Source organism: Ciconia boyciana, chromosome 9, assembly GCF_034638445.1.
Source record: "Ciconia boyciana chromosome 9, ASM3463844v1, whole genome shotgun sequence".
Classification (NCBI taxonomy): Eukaryota; Metazoa; Chordata; class Aves; order Ciconiiformes; family Ciconiidae; genus Ciconia; species Ciconia boyciana.
The window spans coordinates 11,984,737-12,006,136 of NC_132942.1; the positions used below are offsets into that span (position 1 = coordinate 11,984,737).

The 21,400-nt window shown below is 50.9% G+C and overlaps 1 protein-coding gene across 1 annotated transcript; it reads left to right on the plus strand.

Annotated features, from left to right (window-relative positions):
- Window positions 1-1,908: 1,908 nt before the first annotated feature.
- Window positions 1,909-4,644, plus strand: DUSP1 (dual specificity phosphatase 1). The gene is made up of 4 exons (XM_072873377.1): window positions 1,909-2,380; window positions 2,544-2,692; window positions 2,877-3,096; window positions 3,609-4,644. The coding sequence occupies exons 1-4, from the start codon at window positions 2,011-2,013 to the stop codon at window positions 3,977-3,979; spliced, it is 1,110 nt and encodes a 369-aa protein (XP_072729478.1). The 5' UTR covers window positions 1,909-2,010; the 3' UTR covers window positions 3,980-4,644.
- Window positions 4,645-21,400: the final 16,756 nt, after the last annotated feature.

The window sequence follows — 21,400 nt, forward strand, 5'->3', positions numbered from 1 at the left end:
GCAATCCCATGTTTATTTTTAAGGAACGTGTTGAAAAAACAGATTCGCTTTGAGACTGCAGTTCTGGCAAAAACCCCACTGCTCAGCAGAGCAGAGACAATCCTGCGATAAGTGGGTGAGCCAGAGCTGGCACTCGCCTGCCCGTGCCCTTGTCCATGTCCCCTCCTCCCAGCCACCTGTGAGAGCCTGGAAAGTCCTGGAGCTCTCTGCTAGATACAGAGTCCAGCTGGGTTTAGAAGAAGGTCTGAGATGGTTGAAGACTGGGGCACAATGGTGGGGGAGAAGCTGGAAAATTTGAGGACTGATGGTTGGCAGCCCGTGAGGCTGGTGGGGCAGGAGGGTGGGAGAAGAGCCCCGGGGCGAAGGGTGGATGGAGAGGTCTCCTCCAAAAGGAGCAGCTGAAGAAGGGAAAACAGAAAACTGCTGAAAGGGGCAAGGAAGGAGCAGCGCAGCTGGGGCCGGCAGAGCGGGGGGGAAGAGGAATAGCTGGGAAAGGGCTGGGGGAAGAGAGACGAAGTGGGAGGAGTTGCTGGGGGGGCAGCGGAGGCTGGGGGCAGCGGGCGGCTGGGAGTCGGTGGGGCTGGGGAGGCATCGTGGGGAGGCAGGGGAAGTGAAAGCGGCGCTGACTGGAAGCTCTGAGTAAGAAATACCCGAGTGTCTTGGTGGAAGCTGGTCGCCCACAGGGAAAAGAAAACTTTTGGGAAGTGCTGATGCACTACCAAGGGGGGGGGGGGGAAGAGAGCTCCTACAATTCCACTGCCAGTTACTGGGCAGCCCCAGCTTCTGGGGGTGTTCGCCATGTGGAAAACAAACTGAGCAAGGGCCGCAGGTCTACTACATTTTTTTCCTTACACAGAAAACATGATGGGAACGGCTCTCAAATATGTGTTTACATTATAAATATATATACAAATATATGTACATACATATGTATTTATGTGTACATGTCTGTACATGTATACATGTCTATGCATGAATACAAATATATGTATGCGTATGCTCGTCTCTTTATACGTATATTTTAGGAGAATATGCCTGCCCGCACCCATGGCTCCACATCCTCCCGCACTGCTGCTCCAGCAGCTTCCCGCAACCAGCAGTGCTCCGATTTCTTGCGAAAGGGGGGAGCGGGCCGTGCTGGGGGGGACGGACAAAGGCTGCCCCCGCCCATGCCAGGCCCGGAGCCGTGGGGCAGGGGATGGGGCACAGCTGGCAGGGGGGTGGCCCAGCCCCACGGCACCTGTGCTGGGAGTGGTGGGCACGGGGGCGCGTGCGTGTTTGAGGGGGGTGTATGTGTGTTTGTAGATGTGTGTACGTCTGTGTGTATGTGTGTGTGTATGGGTGTACCTGTCTGGGTATGTGTGTGCATGTATATATGTGTATTGATATGTACGCATATATATATGTGCATGTATGAGTGTGTATGCACATATATAGGTATGTTTATGTGTGTATTTATAATGTATGTGTATGTATGTATGTGTATGCCTGTCTGTAGGCGTGTATGTTGGCACCTGTGTTCATGTGTACGTGTGTATAGGTAAGTGCTTGTGTGTGCATATGCGTATGCCTATTTATATACGTGTATGTATGTTTATGTGTTTGTATAGTACTGGAGTGTATGTGAGTGTGTGCATGTATATGTGTGTGGGTATGTGTATGTGTATGTAAATCCGTGTGTGTGGATGCATATGGGGGGGGGGGTGTATGTATACGTAGCCATGTGTCCCTGTGTGTGCACGGGCGCGCTCCGGCGGCCTCGCGGCACATGACGTCATGCCGGTGGGGCTGGGCGCGCCTGTGCTGGCGCGCCGCCAGGTGACGTCTTCGCGGGCGCCCACGTGACGCAGCCCCATTGAGAAAACGCCGGCCCGGCGGCGCGGCCTATATAAGGCGGGCGCGGCCGTGAGGGGCTGGACTGGGTTGTGCGGTGCTGTGCTTCCGCGGGACACCGGCACCTCCGACACCGGCCGCGCCTTCCTCCTGCTCCTTCCCTCGGCCGGAGCCGCCATGGTGAACCTGCGGGTGTGCGCGCTGGAGTGCGAGGCGCTGCGGGGGCTGCTGCAGGAGCGCGCCGCGCAGTGCCTCGTCCTCGACTGCCGCTCCTTCTTCTCCTTCAACGCCGCGCACATCCGCGGCTCCTGCAACGTCCGCCTCAGCACCATCGTCCGCCGCCGCGCCAAGGGCGCCCTGGCCCTGGAGCACGTCGTCCCCAACGAGGAGCTCCGCGCCCGGCTGCGCCAGGGGCTGGTCCACACCGTGGTGCTGCTGGACGAGCGCAGCGCCGACCTGGAGCTGCCCAAGCGCGACAGCACGCTGCTGCTGGCCCTCGGCACCCTCTGCAGGGAGGCCCGCGGCGCCCGCATCTGCTTCCTCAAGGGTGAGTGGCCCCGGCGCCGCACCGGCCCCCGCCCGAGGAGGGGGGGGGTGGGGGACACGACACGGACACGCAGCCGGCCCGGCCGCGCTGCCCGCGGGGCTCCGCTCGCCCCCCGGCCGCGCAGCGCTCACCCGGCGCCTCTCTCTTCCCTCTGCCCCCGCAGGAGGCTACGAAGCTTTCTCGTCCGCCTGCTCCGAGCTCTGCACCAAGCCGGCCGCCCCCACCGGCCTCAGCCTGCCCCTGAGCGCCAGCAGCGCGCCCGGCAGCGCCGACTCGGGGTGCAGCTCCTGTGGCACCCCGCTCTACGACCAGGTGAGCGGGGACGGGCCAGCGGCGGGGGGCGGCGGGGCAGCTCCGCTGGGTGTGTGCGAGGCCGGGGAGCAAACAGGCGCTGCGTTAAGAGGAGGCAGTCTGCCGCTTTCGTGCGACCGAAGGAGGGGAGGCTGCTTGAAAAGTACCGAGCGAAGTTAACCGGCGTTCTGTCCTTCTGTTCTAGGGTGGGCCGGTGGAAATCCTGCCGTTCCTCTACTTGGGCAGCGCTTACCATGCCTCCCGGAAAGACATGCTGGATGCTTTGGGGATCACAGCCTTAATCAATGTCTCGGCGAACTGCCCCAACCACTTTGAAGGGCACTACCAGTATAAAAGTATCCCCGTGGAGGACAACCACAAGGCAGATATCAGCTCCTGGTTTAACGAGGCGATTGATTTCATAGGTAAATGAGCTCTTTTTGCTGTCTGTTCTTTTTCTGGGGTAATGTATGCCGGGAAGTGATTCTTGGGCACTGTCTTTCCCAGTAAAACCTACATTTGAGATTGGGGAATTTCATTCCATTGGGGAGATACACTCGGGGAACATTTCCATTAATTTTATTCTACGCAGAGGAATAATCTTAGCTTCACAAAGCTGTTTGGAATCTTGAATCAAGAAGCATTGGTCTTGCAGAAAAGAGATAGTGAATTTAAGCGGATCAGTATTAAAGTAATCTTGCAAGACTGCTAAAGTGACCTGCAGGAGCTGTTAGTATAACTGGAATTGGAGCCCAGAATGAAAATAGCTAGACTGGTGGTTCCCTCAGGACAAAGGCTCTCCTTGTCTCAAAAGCACTGGGTTCACCTATTAGGCTAAGGAAGGATGGATTAAAGAAATGTAAAACAGCAGCTGGTGCTTTCCCACCTCTGGAAGCAGTGGGACTTGTTTGCTAACTGTGTATTTTAATTCTTTCAGACTCTGTTAAAAATGATGGAGGAAGGGTATTTGTGCACTGCCAGGCTGGCATTTCCCGGTCAGCAACCATCTGCCTTGCTTATCTCATGAGGACCAACAGAGTCAAACTGGATGAAGCCTTTGAGTTTGTGAAGCAGAGAAGAAGCATCATCTCCCCAAACTTCAGCTTCATGGGGCAGCTGCTTCAGTTTGAGTCGCAGGTCCTTGCCCCCAACTGCTCAGCAGAAGCTGGTAGCCCTGCTATGTCAGTATTGGACAGAGGAGCGTCGACCACCACGGTCTTTAACTTTCCAGTCTCCATCCCTGTGCATACCTCGTCCAGTGCTTTAAGTTATCTTCAGAGCCCCATCACCACTTCCCCGAGCTGCTGAAAAGCAGGTGAAAATATGGTCAGAACTCAGACTTACTGTCTCAGAAGTGCAATAACTACAGGGACAGTGTCATCAGTCACTCATGTTTTGTGGGGTACCATCCGTGCGTCCCAGACCAGTCTCGTAAATGGAGAGGAGCTCACCTGACGCCAGAGAACTAGGTGTTGCTGACTTTTAAAGCCAATATCTGGATGTCTACACAGAGATCAAAGGACACTGTCTCTTCTTGAGCTGTTCCTCCTTGTCTTCTGTCTGTCCTAAGCCTGTTCCACGTGTAGTAGCATGCTCACCAGTATTCCCATTCCTGGACACTTTGAGCAACACTGATACTGTTCCCTTTTATATGACAGTCCTATTTATTTATTTTTACATTAGTGCATTGGGGTTTTTGCCTTCACAAACTTAAAGTTTCATTTCTAGAGAAACCAAATACCTCAGTATTTTTTGGTACTGTAATCCTGTGTGTATATATCTGTCAGCTCTTCTTGTTTCCCAAGCACTGACGTGAAAGCACCAGGCGAGTGCTTTTTTGAGTTGCCAAGGGTTCTATGTTTGCTGATTTATTTATGATGTGAAATAATATATTTCTTCTTATGAAGACATAGTTTTGTTACGTGATTATAACTTTTTTATACAAGCAGAATAAATTATGATATTTCTATTGAGCTGGATGATATATTATTTAAAATCTTGCATTTTATAGTCCCCAAACTTGTGTAGAAGCTCCCAGAAATCTGAATTTTCAACTCTGCTGACCTCAGGTCTTGAATGAACCAGATAGAAAAATGGGTTTAAACAATGTAATTGACTAGAAACTACTGCTGCTTCTTACCTGAGCTTTTCTTTGCCCCCATATAACTATATGCAGTGGCAAAGAGCCAAGGCTGGCTTCTCAGCTTTAAGGTGGATTTGGCTGTGGTGATGGCCACAGAGCTGTAACAGTTTGAACCAGCTGAGACTTGGGTACAGGGCTGCAGTGAATTTAAAACAGTCCTTCTCCTAGGAAGAAGCTTCCCTATTGCTTGTTTACTTTTAATGCTTCAAAGGTTAAGTGTAAAAATTAACCTCTTGGTAACAGATCTCCAATGCTCGTGAGTTTGTGCCAAGGTGTTTTCTTTTTCTGTCCCATCTCCTTGATTCCTTTTTTGCAACTCAAACTGCCTCTGATCCCTGGAGTGAAGTATTTGGCTTGCTAGGCTATCTCTGTAAACAAATCAGGGCATAGCAAGAGATCAGGTAACCAACAAGTCACTTATTTTCTTATGTAGACCCAAATAAATTCTTTCCTACTGCAGCTTCTCACTAGAGTGACTTTTATCTGGCACTTCAGTTGAGGCAAGGAAAAGTTTTATGTAGGGTATCAAAAGCCAGGCAGGGGAGCTCTAACAGACCAGTACTCCCTGCAGCTCTCAGGCAGGAGCTGCGGGGTGAGGGTGACAGGCAGCAAATGGTGTGGGGTTAATGCTGTGTGGTGTGACAGAACTGCGCATCTACGTGGGGGGTGTGGGGCAGGATGCATATGGGGGAGCAGTGTTGCTGTGACATACCCTTACCAGGGGAAGCTGGTGTGGAAGACATGCAGCTGGAAGCTTGCTTTCCTAGGCAGGGTAGTAAAACTGGTAACAGGGAGCTGGATGCTGGGGGAGCACTAGGGCATCAGGTGTCCTACATCCACTCCAGAAGTGAGCCACCAGTCCTTGCATGTCTGATATTCAAGGAGTCAGATCCTACTTTTGCCCCGTCAAAAATGGTTTTGCTTGGGCAGATGCAGCATATGACGACTCTTTGTGTAAAATCAAGGCATTTTAACAGTTATGATCCTAAGCTTATAGATGAGGGGGTTTTTAAGCATAAAACAGCTGAGCTCTTGTCATGTAACTGGAGGCAAGCAAAGCACCACAAACTCCTGCTGAAATCCTGCAAGTTACCTGGAGTATTAATGGTGCTAAAATCCAGGACTCTTCTCCTGGGAGAAGGTGCCCTTGAAGGATGGGATGATGCACTGCTGCGTCTGAAATTCTTCCACGTGACGCAGCTCTGTCGTCAGTGCTACGTGTTAACCATTGCCAAGCTTCAACCTGACACCAAGGGACAAAAAAAAAATGGAGCACCTAAAAGGAGGAGAGATCCCTGGGCACTGAGAAATGAAGTTAGAAACCCTTATTTTCCTAAAGTGTGCCTCAAAGTGACTATTCCTTCCGAAAGTCTTTCCCATCCTGCAAATCCTGCAAAACCCCTTCATCCATAGAAAGTCCCTTGGCAGGCTGTGCTGCTCCGTGGGATTGCACCTACCACTGCTCTCCCTGTAAAGCATGCAAGGCTGCTTCTGAATACGTGAGCCTTTTTACACTTGCAGTAAACAGTGGAACAAACTTTCACCTTCAAAGCAAAGCAGAGCTTGTTCAGTGGAAAAATACAACCTTGGCAGCCCTGGCCATGCAACTGATAAAAAAATCCCCTGCCTGTTAATCGCAATTCAAACAGAAATCCGCTCCCCGTCAGCCAGGGGAGCTTGTTTATGTGTTTCTTGGAACAATAAAACTCATTACCTGGCAGCCGATCAGCTTTTATAACCTAAGCAGGCACCTGACAGAGGAGCGCAAAAGAGAGCTGCTTCAGCACAAAGCCCGTTGCAGAAAAGCTAGCCAGCGACAGCAGGGCTTCAGTCCCAGCGAGGCACTGACAGGCACTTCCAGCTCTGTGGACATGCAGTGTCCTTTTCCAAGTGTTTATCGTGAGCCTTCTGCTGTCGCCCATAATCAGAGTCTTATCGTGACCAGAGCCAAAATTCCTGCAAACTCTCTGTGGACAGGATCGTACCCAGTCCAAAGAAGGGGAGGATAAGGGGGCGAGAACAACAGTGAAAAGTAAGAGATGAGAGTGAGACCTGCAACCATCACCTCAGTGCCACAGATTTGGGGAGACAGATGGGCTCAGCTGGGGGGTTCGCTGGGAGCAGGGGGGGAAGGAGAGGGCAGCCGGTGAGGTGGGGGGGCAGAGGAGGACTTATGAGCTGGGCAAGGAGGCATGAGGGGCTGAGATGGGCAGTGGCAGAGCCCGTGCGTGGCAGAGCCAGAGGACACCTTGACAACACAGCCGAGCTGAACTTTGCCCACTGTGGTTGTGTTAGGGAGGCATTTTCCCTTCTCACCCCTCATTTATTCTCCCTGCTTTGCTGTTTTGTTTGTTTGGGATATCAAGGCACATGGTTCACCCTGGTTTACAGCTTTGAACTCCCATTTCCCCCAGCTCCCACACGAGCCAGCTGTCCCCCCGCGCTAGCAGAGCTCTGCCAAGACCCTCCCCCTCGTATCCGATCCAAGACCCCTAGAAGCCCGGCATGCAGCAGGTGTGCGTAGGGCTTTCAGCTTATATAAACCTGTAGTTCTACAGTTGCATACATCCCCATGGAAACCACGAGGAGTTTCCCCTTGGTGAGGACGGCAGTAACATCACTTCCTGCTGCTGACAAACCAATTTGTCACGAAGTGATAAAAAGGCATGTTTTGTGTTTGCAGGAACTGGCTCCGGGCTTTGTTCCTCCCAAGCCAGAGGCTGCTCACCCGCCCCGAAGGCAAACAACGATGATTGTGTGCTGTGCAGAGCAGGGATGGGGAGACGTGGACAAGCCCTTCGGGCCCCCAAAATGCCAGAGCACAGACCACCGACACCCCAAAGGTTACAAAGCGTATAGAGAAAATGCAAGTCACGGCAGTGTGTAACCCACTGCAGCATGTGGGGCTCCATACGGCACCCACGGACGGGTCCCCACAGCCAAAGGGTGTACATGGCCAACCCACGCAGGGACATAGCACATGAGCCGCGTGTAATATCCCCAGCAAGATGCAATACCCAGGGGATACAGTATACCCAGTTACCACATGACAGACAGACACAGAGGTCCAGATTAGACGGGTCTTGGGTAATCCCCTTGTCTCAAAGCTTTTGCCTTTCTTTTGTAATCAGCGCTTCAAAAGGCGCTGGGTGTACTCAAGCTTAGGGACTATCCTGCATTAGTCAGCCCCAGTATCAGACTAGCAGGGGCACAAGTATGTGTTATGCCATTACATTGGAAAAAGAACATTACATCCAGATCATATACAGGCAAATCTATTTTGCTTTGTTACCACCTGGGTTTTTTTCTCTGTCTGGCTCCAGGGCAGCAGAAAGGGCACTGAGAGTCATTTAGGAACTGGTGTTTAAGTGCAGCCCTGGAGAGCCCACTCCCCAGCTCTGGAGACAAGTCGCAGCGCGATGGGGAAGGAGAAAATGTCGTGCTGTGTGGCTGTCCAGTGTGGTTAGAAGTCACTATGCCTCAAATCTCATCTAAACCTGTTTCTTATCCTTTCCTTTGTCGAGCAACAATGCCCACGACAGACCCCTACACACAGTGTAGCCACCCAGGGCTTTGGCTTCCCCAAATCTGCTCCAATCCAAGGCTGTAGGGAGGTTGGGAAAACAGCTAAAACCCAGGCTCAAACCCACTCATGCTGAAAGAACAAGTTAGCCCTGAGGTTTGTGCTGCGTGTGGCCTTCCCGATACATGCTATTTACTATGGTGCAGAGCCAGTGGCCACGGCTGATGGGGGGCTGGCAGCCCAGCCAAGAGGCACGGCCAAGGCACCCAACCAAGTGGGTCCCATTAGCACCCATCAAGGGCATAAAAGGTGAAGCGGGACCAAGATATTAAAGGAGCAAGAGCAGCCCTGAAGGGAGAGACTTGAGAGCTTGGGGAGAAGCAGGACCTGCTGATGCTCTGCTGATTTAATTGGCATTGCTGTGAGGACTTCAGCCTGGCCAGCTGGCCCTGCTGGGGACCTGGCTCAGGTCTGTGTGTCCTGCTCTGGCTCAGGCTGTGGCTATGTAATGCTGAGAGCAACCTCCAAGGGATGAACCCAGGTATCTGAGAGGAAGCAGCTGAGTTGCTCTGCTGCTGGGGTGGGTAAAGGATTCCTGGTTTTGAGAGCTACTTCCCATTTTGGAAGTGCAGTTGTATAAACCTGTGCCTGTCTGGAGAGCAGTGCCAAGGTCCTACGTGGACCTGGCACTGTTAGTCTGGCAGAGAGCAAGTTGGCTCCATCATGGTAAGACTAGTGGCCAAAGCCAGGGGAAGAAGGCAGATTTGTTCTTTGTCCTTACATGGTGTGGGACAGCCTGTTCTCCAGGTGTGGGTTTGGGTTTTTTCTCCCCCTGGGAGTTTCCATTTCCAGGGTTTTCCAGCTGCTGTGCGTGGCTATGCACCCCTCCTGCAGTGCAAGACTGTGTTTCCTTAGTGCTGAGCCTTGCCAGCACCCGCGGCACAACTGAGGGGCCGAGGGCTGGCTGAGGTCCCTGGGAGGCTGCTGGGCTGGGGGTTTCCTGACTGGTGCTCTCAAGCTCTTGCATTTGCATGCGTTTCCTGCTAGATGCAGAAATGACTTGGTCCGGGCTTCCCCTGCTTGGTGCTGCTGGCAGGCAGGAGAGTGGGTGAGATGAGACACCAGGCACAGCCCGTGGGCTGCTTCCAGCTGCTGGGGCTGGTGGTGGGTGGACGTGTCTGCCGGGTGGGCGCTCAGCAGTGATGTGCTGCTGACTTGGGGTCTGGAGGGTTGAAGGGGTTTAGAGACCCAAAAGAGAAGATGCTTGTGAACATACTGGCTGTATGGGAATGGGGATGAAGTACAGCTAGTAACAGTGGACGTTAGTAACTCCGTTACATCTTACCTAGGCCTTGTTTGGTGTTCAGGCTGGGTGAGTCAGGACTGTGGGAACAGTAATTTCATCAGCCGATTCATTCCAAAATCCATATTGTATAGACCATGTTGGGGCTATCATGAATGCCAGAGAAAATGCTTCATTTCTCGTAAAAGGGTTATGTATGACAGCAATCCCTTTCATTTCAATACCTTTTGGTTCCCAAACTATAGGCCATGTTTAAAAATAAACTCCCAGAGGACTCTAATATGATGTAGTTGCCTTCTAACTTGGTAACTACTTGGCTACAAATTAGCAGGTTCTCACTACACTAATTTTTTTTTAAATTGTAGTCTTTGTCTCAGAGCCAAATGTAGGTCCCACCTGTACTAAAATAATAAACTACAGTGTGATTTTTTAGACTTCTAATTTCTGATATAACTTAATTTTATTTGAAAGGGGGTTTTTGTTGTTCACCAGCAATTGTGGTGGAGATGTCTAAAAATGGCTTTTTTGGGTCTTTTACATACTGGAAAGAGGTGGTTTCTTTTCAGTGTCTTCCCTAAATTCTTGTCAAAATATCATCCATGGTAAATTTGTTTCCACATCAGTATCTTGTTCTTTCAAATCTTGTTAAGGTTTTGTTAATTAGCAACTGGGTCATAGCACTATGTGGTTTGATAGCAGGTTTTTCCAATTTATGGAGGATATAAACTGCAGATGTTCATTAACTCTAGTAGTCTTTCCTGATACTCTGTGATACTTGCAGACCAACTAGTAATGTATTTCCTTTCTTGTCTTCTGCAATGAAATCTTGATTGCAGATATATTTCAGGGGCTTTTGCATGATAAGTATTTTAAAAATTACATCTATGTGATTGTTTTCAATCCTGTATGCATGTACAATCCTTCTTATATATAAAATAAACAACAGAAAGGTGTGAACTTTGCTGCTTTTTCAGTGCTTTAAAGTGCCCAGTGCTTGTTCCCATTAGCCAGACAATGGGGACACCACTGATATAAACAAGTGGCATAAACTACATAACCATGTCTGGTGGGTCTTTCTTTTTTAATCGTGTAAGTGCTGGTTTAAATATTACATTACAGGATGTTTTCTTGGTCTTTGTTGTTAAAACAAAGTCAGCGTTCTACACGTGTGTTGGCTGTGATAACATCAGTTGTGAACTTGGTCTGTGTCTGGGCACATGTGGCATTTCCCCCGTGCCACTGGGCTTTGCTGCTGGGAGATTGAAGTTCCTGGCTGATGGTCTGGGTGCCAGCCTGGCTCTTCTGCAGCTTGGTGGGATCCTATAACTATGTCTGTGCGATGGCTGCTTCTCCTGCTCCCAGGTCTAAGTGGATCATATATGGCACCTTGGGGGAGGAGATGACCTCTGGAAACATCTTTAGGCCTTGTTAGCAGCTGAGTATAAGGAATCCAGCTGCTCAGGGTGTTTCAAGACACACTAACACAAACTGCAGCATCTGCTGAAATTAGCACAGGTGGAGTGGGATGGTTGAAGCTGGTTGAATGGTGAAACCCTGTTGGCTGCTGTAGCTTTGCTGGAACTGCTGTTGCGTCAGCAGGATGCTTTGAGCTGAAGCATTTCTGGCTGCCCTGGGAGCTGTGCAAGGAGCCAGCAGTATTGAACAATAGTTCCCACCCTTTCCTACTGACTGGGAGGAACAGAAAGGAACAAAGCCATTTGCAAGAAGAAAAAAATCCTTTCGATCTTTGTCTTTCACTCTTCCCACTCCCTTAAGAGAGTTTCCTCCCTCCCAGAGCCAGCAGACATCTCATCACTGAGCAACCCCCAAATTTCAGCACCTTCCCTTGTCCTCTTTATTCTTTAAATGCTTGTCCATGGGCGCCAACGAAGATGGTCATTTGTAACTGGCTTTTGTTCCTCTGTTTACAGCTTCCCTTCCAGGCTCCAGGGGCGGCTGACGTCAGGGTGCTACATTTGGGCTCGTTGTACTTTTATCTGGTGTTAATGCCTTCCATGAGCAGCAGGAATGTGGACCGCAAGGCGAGCTGCTGGGGCGGCGCGGGGAGAGGGGGCCCGGGGAGGGCAGAAGGGAGGCAGGCAGGCAGTGCTGAGCTGGGGCATGGGGTGATGCTGCCTGCCCTGCTCTCCCTGCCAGGCACCAATTGGTTTGCTGAAGAGCACCATGGTCATTTATGGCCTTGTGCGGGGAGGGCCTGCCCACTGGCACCCTGTCCGTCTGTCCAGGCAGCTGGCAGAGCCATACGTGGCACCACAAGCTACACGCTGAGCTATTTTTAAGATGCCTGGGCTGCATCCCAAGTATAGCGTGCTCTATTTCTGGTGCAAAATGATCTTCCTGGGTGGGGGATGCAGAGATTTGTTTCATATGAAACACATGGGTTTGGAAGCAGTGAGAGAAAGAAACAGCTGGGCACGACTGGAAGAGACGCACAAAAAAAGCAGAGTGCTGGTGGCCATGAAGGTCTCACCCAGAGGCAGAGCTCTGTGCTCACTGGTGCTGTTGAATGCTCATTGCCAATGGTTTGCTCATGGATCAGGAATGAAAAAGGCCTGGGTTTGGTTTACAGCTGGGGTTTACTGAGGACATTGGAGAGCTTTGCATTTGTTTGAAATAGGCTGCTGGGGGAGTTTGAGATTCCCAAACATTTAACAAGGCTGAAAGGGATGAACAGGGATGCTAAATGCAGACCTGTAAACTTGCTGGTTGCTTTCACCAGTTTTGGACCTGCCTCTCACTTCAGATCAACTAGATCTCAAGGGCAGCAGAACGCCATTTGTTCATCAGGGCTTAAAGAAATTCCTAAAAAGAATTAACTAAAAGGAGTTGTTTGTTTACTACATGTCTTGTAGTGATACCAAGAGGCCCTGAATAGTGCTGCAGGCTCCATTACAGTGGGAATGTCACATTCATGGGGTAGCAAAAGGAAAGCTCTGCTCCTGCCTCCAGGTGCTGGAGCAGATATACCAGGCCATCACCCATACCCTGCCAGGCTGCTCACTGTAGGAACCTATTTTACAGGTAGAAAGTGATGTGCAGGGCCATGGACTGACTCCCCATGGCTATGGGTTTTGCCAGTGCAACCTTCATACCTACATCTGAAACTGGAGGTGTGAAGTGTTTCATCTTCTCACACACAGGTGGGCTGGTGATGACACAAAAGCTTCTGAGAAGATAGAAAAGGATGTAAAAGAGTTTTCTTTAAAGCTTAAGAAGAATTTGACATTCTTAATTTTTCAGCTGCCTTCTAAGGACCCACTCCTCAACTGCAAGTGGCACAAAAAAAAAATGACATGACACACTAATCATGGTGCTAATCAAAGTCCTGTTCTCTGAAACCTACTGTTCCATTACCTTCACTCACCTGTGCACCAGGAAGAGCTTTTCCTCAATCATAAATTTGAAGTGGAAATATTTGGTATTTCTAAAGCCCAGCACAAGACTGACAGTTTTTCCTTTGAGATTTTTTTGGAGGAATATTTAGGGGTTTTTGAGGCTGGAAGAAACCTTTCCAGTTTCTGATTTCCAATCAGGGCTGATTTAATACTATCTCTGTATAAAAAGTTGGCTTTCAGGAATAGGACACAAAATATTTCCACCTACTACCAAAACACAGAAGAAAGAAGTGGGTAATAACATTCAGAATGAGAACTAGGTCTGTTTGCAGGTAGAGAAAATCAGATCCAGCAGACTGGGCTTGAGGTGATGTTTCTCATCAACTTTTTCTGGTTACTGGGGGTAGCAGATGTAAAGATACAAACTGATTTCTAAGGCCAGAACAGACTATTTTTGTTATGCAGTTCAAGTCCTGCATAATGTAAGCCAAACTTTTGGTTGAAAAAAAAGCCTATTCTTCAGAAGGACACTGTCCTGATGAATGATTTCAAATGATGGAGATGTAATTTTTGTAGAATAATTTTTGGGTGGTGTTTTAGTGGAAAGAGCAGATGACAGTGTCAGAAATCATTGATTCTCAAAATGGTTCTGTGCTACTTTCACCAAGCCACCTTCTGTTTTTCTACCTCAGTTTACTTTTCTCTAGAATGAAGACTGATGTTATGTCTTGATATCATCAGATTTAATTAGGCTGTTCACCAGCTGGTGACAGACAGAAGCAGCTCACTGGTGAGAGCACACATCCATCAGGCTTTTTCTACTGGAGTATGTTGAGTATTTTTAGGGTGCGATGGTCATGAGATCTCACCATTGCCTTAACATAAACAAATGTTTTGCCAAATTTTTGTGCTTAGAGGAGTTGTTCTCTCTCCCCAGGGGAGCTGGGATGATGGGCTTGCAGGGAGGGTACCAGTGGCTGTGCTAAAGGCCTGGCCAGCTCGGGGACGTGGCTCCTGATCTTGGCTTGAAAGTGGCCTTGGCAACAGTGGGTCCAGTTGAACACAAGGGTGGAAGCAGGACGGGGAACAGTCTGAGGTGGATCCAGAGCAGGAAAACCCCAGACAGAGATTGCAACTGATGTGGAGTGATAAGTGGATTCAGGGATGGTGTTTTTTAGGGTGAGGGAGAAGGGAAATATGTTTGCCTTGCAGGGGGAAGAACCAGGAGCTGATCAGAAATGGGGCATTGTAGCGGGGGGATGTGGGTGGGAGCAAGGGAGGTGCGGGGACATGCGAGGTCATTGGGGAAGTGGGGGAGGCAAGGGAGTCAGTGACTTCTGTGTTTGTGGCAAGAGAGGAGACAGGGAGTTACTGGAGAAGAAGCAAAGGCAAACTGAAGGGGAAGGAAAGTTGCTTCATATTTGTAGTGGTTTTATCTTGCACAGTGAAGTAAGGTCCTGGGTGGAGAGAGACATGGAGGCTGGCAGCCGAAAAGGAGACTTGGATGGGCGAACAAGGAGGGTTTGTGAAGCAAGATGGTGAAAAGGCAGATGCTGGACGCCATCATTTGGTGAGGAAGACTGTAGAGCTGATACAGGAGAGATGCAATCTGCAATGGGGGAGATAGTTCCTGGGTGCCAGAGATGCTCCACAATGTGAAGAAGGAAATGGATGCTGAGAGTGAGCTAAACCTGGAGATTATCAGGCAGAGCTCCATGATGGGAGAAAAGACAAAAAAATTGAGGGGGGAGAAAATGAAATATGAAAGAATAAAATATATTTGTAATAGAGACAAGGAAAATGAAGCAGAAAGGATGGGGCTGAGAGCAGGCAGATAGCAGGGAAGTCACTGAGTGACCAAGTGTGATGGATAGAGCTCCCTCCACCCTGTTCAGACCAGGTTGGAGGGGGGACACTGAGTGACAGGAGAAAGTCAGGCTGTTTGCCCATGTTTTAAAGAAATGTCATCCCCATTGTGCAGAAGGGAAAAAACTGACTCCTCAGTTTCTAAGGAGGATTGTAGCTTATCTAAATCAGGACAGAAAGGGCCATAACAAGGTGTGTTCTCACTTAGAGCTGAGCACTCGGGTCATGATGGGGTCCTTCAGGGAGACAGCTCTCTCTTTCTAAGGACTGTTTCTCAGGGAGGTCTCTATTCACAACAAACTGGTCCATGCTGAGCTGTGTGCTGCTACAGCTGGATTTCTCCTCTCTTCCAATGAGCTGGGGCGCTTCTCTTCCATGGGCAGGTGCTGCATGTGGTCCCACAGCACTTCCAGCCTTCGATACCTTGTTTGTTCCTTATGCAAGTGGGAGGCACAGAAACGCAGAGGGGAGATGCAGTTGAGTGCAGGTGAAGCTGCAGGGCCATGTGCCTTGTTGGTGATTTACAGATCCTATTGACTGTTTGCACTGGAGAGCCTGAAATTTGTCACAGCGCTTCCCAAGCCTCTCAGCCACTGTTGCAGCTTTGGCTGGCTTGTTGCTCTGTTTCTCCCTTCCACTGCACAGGCCAGTTTCCATTCTGAAAGACAGTTTAATCCCTAGAGAAGAGGGGCTGACTCTCCCTTGTTTTGCCCTTCCCACCATGACATAAGTGGGTATAAGATATCACCATGTCAGAAGTAGGATCAGTTGCTCCAGGCTGTTCACCTTACAACCTGGCTTTCCACCAAATCATCAGCCCTGGATCTGGCCAGAGATCTCAATTTTCCCACCCTCCTCTTCCCCTTCAAGCCAGTAATGGATCTCTGAAAGGCAGCTAAAGGAATGAGAAATGGAGAGTGTGATGGCCGGCTGAGCAGCCACTTGCCATGGCCAAAGGTGCTGGGCCATGTTTGCAGATGCACTATGCTGTTTGCCCTGTTGCCTGGTGGCTGCTGTGATATGTTTATGCTCTTCCTGAGCTGTGCAAACTGCTGTTCCCTCATGCTGCAAAGTTCAGATGAGGTGCTGGAGCTCACTGGCTGTAAAAAGTGATGTCCCAGCCAGTGTGCCAACTGCTCTGTGCGATGGGGGGTGCAGAGCCCATGTGGGGAGCAAGGGGTGCGTGGGTGCTGCAGGGTCAGCTCTCCAGCTGAGCGGCAAGCTCCTCCCGTGCAGTGTCCATGCCAGTGTCACTGCCCACACAGGAGCGTGTTGCTGGCATGCTCCTTGCTGAGTTGTCCCTGCACATGGGTGACGTGTGCATGGGGTGTGCGGTGACCCCTGAACTGTGTGCACTTTGGTGAGGGCAGGGAACAGCTTCCTCCTGCTGAGCACGTAGTGGAGGCAGCCATGCTGGACTAGTGGCCACCCAGCTCTTCTCCAAGGATGCAGAGGGTGGGAGAGGAACCAGCTGGGTGTGCTGGATTTCTCCTCACATGAAGGTGGAGCAGCTGCCCACCAACAGCCATGCCCACCCTTGGAGGTGTTGGCTGTGCCGGGAACCCCCTACATGACCCTCGGGGGTCTCATGTGAGAGAGGGCTTTGCAAGGCCACTGGCCTTTCCACATGCCACTGGGAGAAGTGTGCATCCCCCTGGCCTTTGACTTTAGCTCATCATCAGCCATGGGGAGCAGCTGTCCACATAGGTCCATGCATTTCCCTCTTCTCCCTCGGTCCCCCTGAGAGAGGGGCTGTTTGTGCTGGAGGAGGCCAGGAGCAGAGGGGCTGTGCGAGCCTTCCTGCCTGGCTCCTGCACCGCACAGTGACGTTGGTGCCGCAGGAAGGAACAGCGAGTTCCTGAGGGGACGTTCCTCCCATAGCTGCGCGGGGCTGACGTGGCCCCCCCCCGGCACACGAGCCCGTCTCCAGCAGCTATTATTGAAACCCATTTCCATGGCACCTTTCCAGACCCGTATTTCTTTTCACACGCCAGGGTGGAAGCAAACCCCCCCCTCCCTGCCCTGAAGCGTTCATCCAGAGACTTCTCGCAGGGGCTGTACTTTTCCAGCATGTGCAGAGCATTGCTGTGTCTGCTGGGCAGGAGGGAGCCCTGCAGCTTCGCTGAGGAGTCCTGGAAAGCAGGCAGGAGGGATGCATAGGCTGGTGCTGGAACTTGGGTTCCCTGCGTGTAAAAGCATTCATGTCCTTGTGCCCTTCACCCCTCTTTCTGCTCCTTATTTTCTGATTAAGGTCTAGCTAGTGTCCAGAGATCGCTTTTAGAATAGAAGTTACCTAAAATGTCTGTTGCTCACTGCATTTTGCTCACTTTTCTGCTTGGAAAAAGTGTCCTTTTTGCAGCATTTCTTTAATTTGCCTTACACAATGATTTTTTTGGTCAGCAGTACTTCAGCAGCTGTAGGAAAGCTACAGAGAGGGGAGCATGTGCTCATCCCTGCCCCATCTGCATTCTGGGGCCAGGCTCGGTCCTGCCAGCTCAGCACAGCACCAGCGGTGATGAGGCTGATCTCTGTATATGCATATTTCTGCCCTAGATAGCCGCAGCGCTGAGCTGTCTCAGGGTTTTTTACCCACACAACAGACACCAGGTCCCTCTGAAATGTAGTGCTTGAGGCTGAAACTGAAAGTTCGGAGAGAATTAGTCACTCCTGTACCCTAGTAACGTTGGCGAAAATCAGCCTCAAACACGGCGCAGGCGAGTGTTTTGCAATCCCAGCAGCAGCCCTGCGTTTCTCCTGACGCAGAGGGAGCTGGCGGGGGGAGCACCGAGCTGAAATGCACCCCAGCCCCTTCCTCCTGCCCTGTGCACCCCACAAGGGGCTGAGTCCCGGAGGTGGGAGTGCGGTGATGAGGATCTGGCGGGGATGGCACAGCACCCTCCTTTGCACCAGTCCCAACCAGTATGGGGGTTCATATTGTGTGTCTGCCTTGTGAAACAGCAAACGCAGCCCTGAACGCTTTGGGTGACGTCCTCGTGGGGTGTCAGACCCAGGGACCCACCCTGGGAACAGCGTTCCGCTGGGAACGCTCTCCACCCACAGTGCTGCCAGCGTCCTCATCCCAACCTCAGCTTGGAGGGTCTGAAAATTCGCTGTCCTCAGGAAGGTTTCAAGCTGAGCTCCAGCTCTTTTGGGCCCATCGTCGGCCACAGCCTTCCCTGAAAAGTTTGAAGCTCTTTGCAATGTGGAGCTGCCGCTGTGCTTCTCCTCTCCCAGCCTCTCTGGAGGGGTGCTGGGGGTGTGAGGAGGAGGCTGCGGGGCAGAGGCGGCCGCCATGCTCTCCCTGCAGTGCTGTGGGGCCGGTTTAACTCGTTCCAGATTCGCAGGGTTCACGTCAGCGCCTGAAATGAGAACCGTGCCGTGCTTAGCCACCGCAAAACATAGCAACGGCACAGCAGCGCTGGCACCCGCACAAAGAGAAAAAAATAATAAAAAATCAACGTGAAACAAAACCAAACTGGTTTTTCAGGATTGCCTAGGCTTCACAGCGCAGAAAAAGGCAAAGCTTCCAGGAAATGGATTTGGGCCCATGGAGGGACTATTATGGATGCTCTGAAGACTCCCACCCCTTTCAACAGGGAGCGTTTTAGGCAGTGCTGTTCTGGTCCTAGCAGTCAGGGAACCTCCCTGGCCCTGCTGTCCCCTGAAACCGGCTGTGCAGGCAGGCCTGGGCAGGGCAGGCAGTGGGCAGGAGCCTTTGTGCTGCCTGTTCTGCTCTGCCTCCTGCGCTGCCTGCTCAGCGCTGACCTCCCGTTCACCGCCATTTGGGCATGGCTCGAGGCCTCTGGTCACAGGGTTGCTGCATATGCAAGGCATCTGCTGTCCCCCTCAAGCCATCAGAGGATCAGGGGGAGTAGTAAGGGGGTTAGTTACTGCCCCAGGAGAAGGTCCTGCTTGGATCTTGGGTCCAGAGGGTTCCTGAGTCCTGGGATCTACTTCAGGAGAGGGGGGCAAAGTCGCAGGGAGCTGCAGGGAAATGTGAACCCACGTCTGTGTCACATCTGTCGCCTGTCTCCATAGTGGGCCCAACCAGACTTCTGTGTCTGACCATCCTGAACTGAGGGAGCTCAGAAGGGTGACTCCAGACCCACATCTAAGAGAAAGACAAGTCCTTGTGCAAGTAGATGACCTCCCTCCTAACCCCTCACCCCCAACCCTGCAGCCTTCCTGGGTAGGACGTTGTCTTGCACCTCATGCTGGTCCCTGCCACCCCAGAGATACCAGTGCTCCTTCCAGTGCATGGAAACTGGGATCAGAGGTGCAGGAGAGGTTCCTGGCTCCGTGCAGACTTGGCACAGGGAAGCTGGTCATCCTCTGTACAACGTGCTTCTGGGAGGAACCTGGGCAGCATTTTGGGTGGCAGAGAAAACTGGGAGATGAGAGAGTGGGTGCAGATGGGCATGTCAGGAAAGGCAGCCCTCACACTGGATCATGTCCTCTGCTCAGATCAGTGCCCTGCCTCTGACACGGATGGAAACAACTTGGCCAGCTCTTATGGTGCTGGGCAGGGAGGGAGGTAGAGGGAGTCCTGATGGACCAGCTGATGCCCTGCCGCAGGAGCTGAGGTTAATGCTACCATAACTTCAAATGCTATTAGTAGTTATAAAAAAACAGTCCTTTAAAAATCTGCTTGCACAATTTGGCTCTCTTGACCCTTCTGGACATATATTCTTGGGCTTGCTAAGTGCTGCGGGACACTGTGTGTCCTTTTATTGCTCCTCAGTTGGCCAGCCATTTATAGCCTCCACCTCTGACTGCTAAGTCTCACATTTTGAAGCGACACAAAGGAGTAGGACAGATCAGCTTTCCTTCTCTGCCTCCTCCCACATACCTTGGTCATGCTACCTCCAGCACTTCCCCTTCCCACACTAAATAAGCTCTCTTGGCAGGGTAAGTGCAGCCCACAGTGCTAATTTTATTCACTGCTTGATCTTTTTTCTGGACTTTACTGGCATTTGCTGGGTAAAGTGAGGCGCCTCCCTGCATGTGCTCTCAGCTCTGGGAGAGGTTTGTCCCAACTGTGCTGTTGCTGTGTCACTTGTGTCACCGAAGAGCTCTGCTCTGTGTGGTCTTAGAGCTGCGTGTTCCCAGGACGTCGGGAAACATATGCTCGGACAACTCAATTCTTTCACAGTGGAAACCTAGAAGTGAATCCAGACTGCAGAGAGAACTCGGGAGGAGAAAAGCAGGTTGTGGCTCACTGACCTGCACCTCCAGAGCCATGATGGGACATTAACAGGCCACCTGAAGGGTGTTAATGAAGCAAAAAACCCCCCAGGTGCTTCTCTTCAACCAAAATTCTGCAACCTGGGGAGGAAACTTCTGCTCTCCCCAAGTGAACAGCCTCTCTCTGGGAGGCAGGTCCCCAGCCCAACAGCGTCAACCCAGAAAGGCACTGCTGGGCAACCAGTGGGTATACCTGGTTCGTCAGTAAACACTTTGCCACTCTGTTAGACATTGCATCAGCAGTGACCACCGCAGAGGTATGACGAGTTTCAGTGATCTCAAGCTCTTATTCAGGCAGTAGTCACATTGACTGTAGAACCTGACGTGCTTTATCAAGGAGGCGAGTCTCCATCATCTTTACACAGAAGAAAGAGGTGACTGAGTCATGAACTAACTTGTTAAAAATCATCCAGAAAGTCAATGAAGGAGAGAGAGGGAGGTAGAGAGAAATGGGGCTCAGGTCTCTTGAGTACCTCTGCCAGGTCCCAGGCACTGGCTGCCAGTGCTTTTATCAGCTTCCGCTCACTTTGAAATACTCCTCAGCACATTTTCCACCATTTCTTTCCATTTGAAAGGAGAGGCCATTAAATCCTATGACTTATGAGAGTGATGGAGTGACTCATGCTAAGCCAAAGCAGAAGTTGCTGTCAGACACCTTACACATCTGGACTTCCAGTCCCATGTCAAACTGTTGCTGACACTTCTCAGGGTTGCTCTGAAACCTGCAACACTACCCCACTATTACATGGCATTGAGAGATATATCAGCAGTAGTAAACAACATATCTTCAAGGTGTGATGAGAAAATGTCATACCCTGATTTTCAGTCTGGTAGAAAGGTATGCAAGAACCCTAATAAATGTGATTTGACCTGTGGTTTTTCATCTCTTGCCTTAGTCTGCTGTACGGTACTGCTGTCACTGTCAAACCGCTGTTCATCCCAGAGAGGTGGGCGTAAGCCAGCACACCCAGAGAAAAACAATCCCACCTTCAGAGAGATTCATCTTGTCCAGCTTTGCTGTTACATTAGCCGAGAGGGGTTTTTTTTAGTTTGATTCTCATATGACAACCTCTAAAATAGCTACGGCAAAATGAATAAATAAATAACTGCCAGGAGTTTAAATAAGGCTACCTTGCTCATCGTGTTCTCTGGAAGTATCTTCTTTCCTACATAGAAATCTTTTTCCAGGCTGAATTTAAGGAGCTGGGACACTCATCTGCGATTCCTGGATCTCGTGAGGCCAGAACAGTGTTTACCCAAGCGGGCTGTGGGTAGCTGGGAGCTGCCCAAAGAG

Excerpts from the sequence above, each read along its gene's own strand:
- DUSP1 (XM_072873377.1), top strand. The coding sequence starts at position 2,011 with ATGGTGAACCTGCGGGTGTGCGCGCTGGAGTGCGAGGCGCTGCGGGGG. Across the intron at positions 2,381-2,543 it reads CCGCATCTGCTTCCTCAAGG|GAGGCTACGAAGCTTTCTCG; the intron begins GTGAGTGGCCCC and ends CTGCCCCCGCAG. Across the intron at positions 3,097-3,608 it reads CGAGGCGATTGATTTCATAG|ACTCTGTTAAAAATGATGGA; the intron begins GTAAATGAGCTC and ends TAATTCTTTCAG.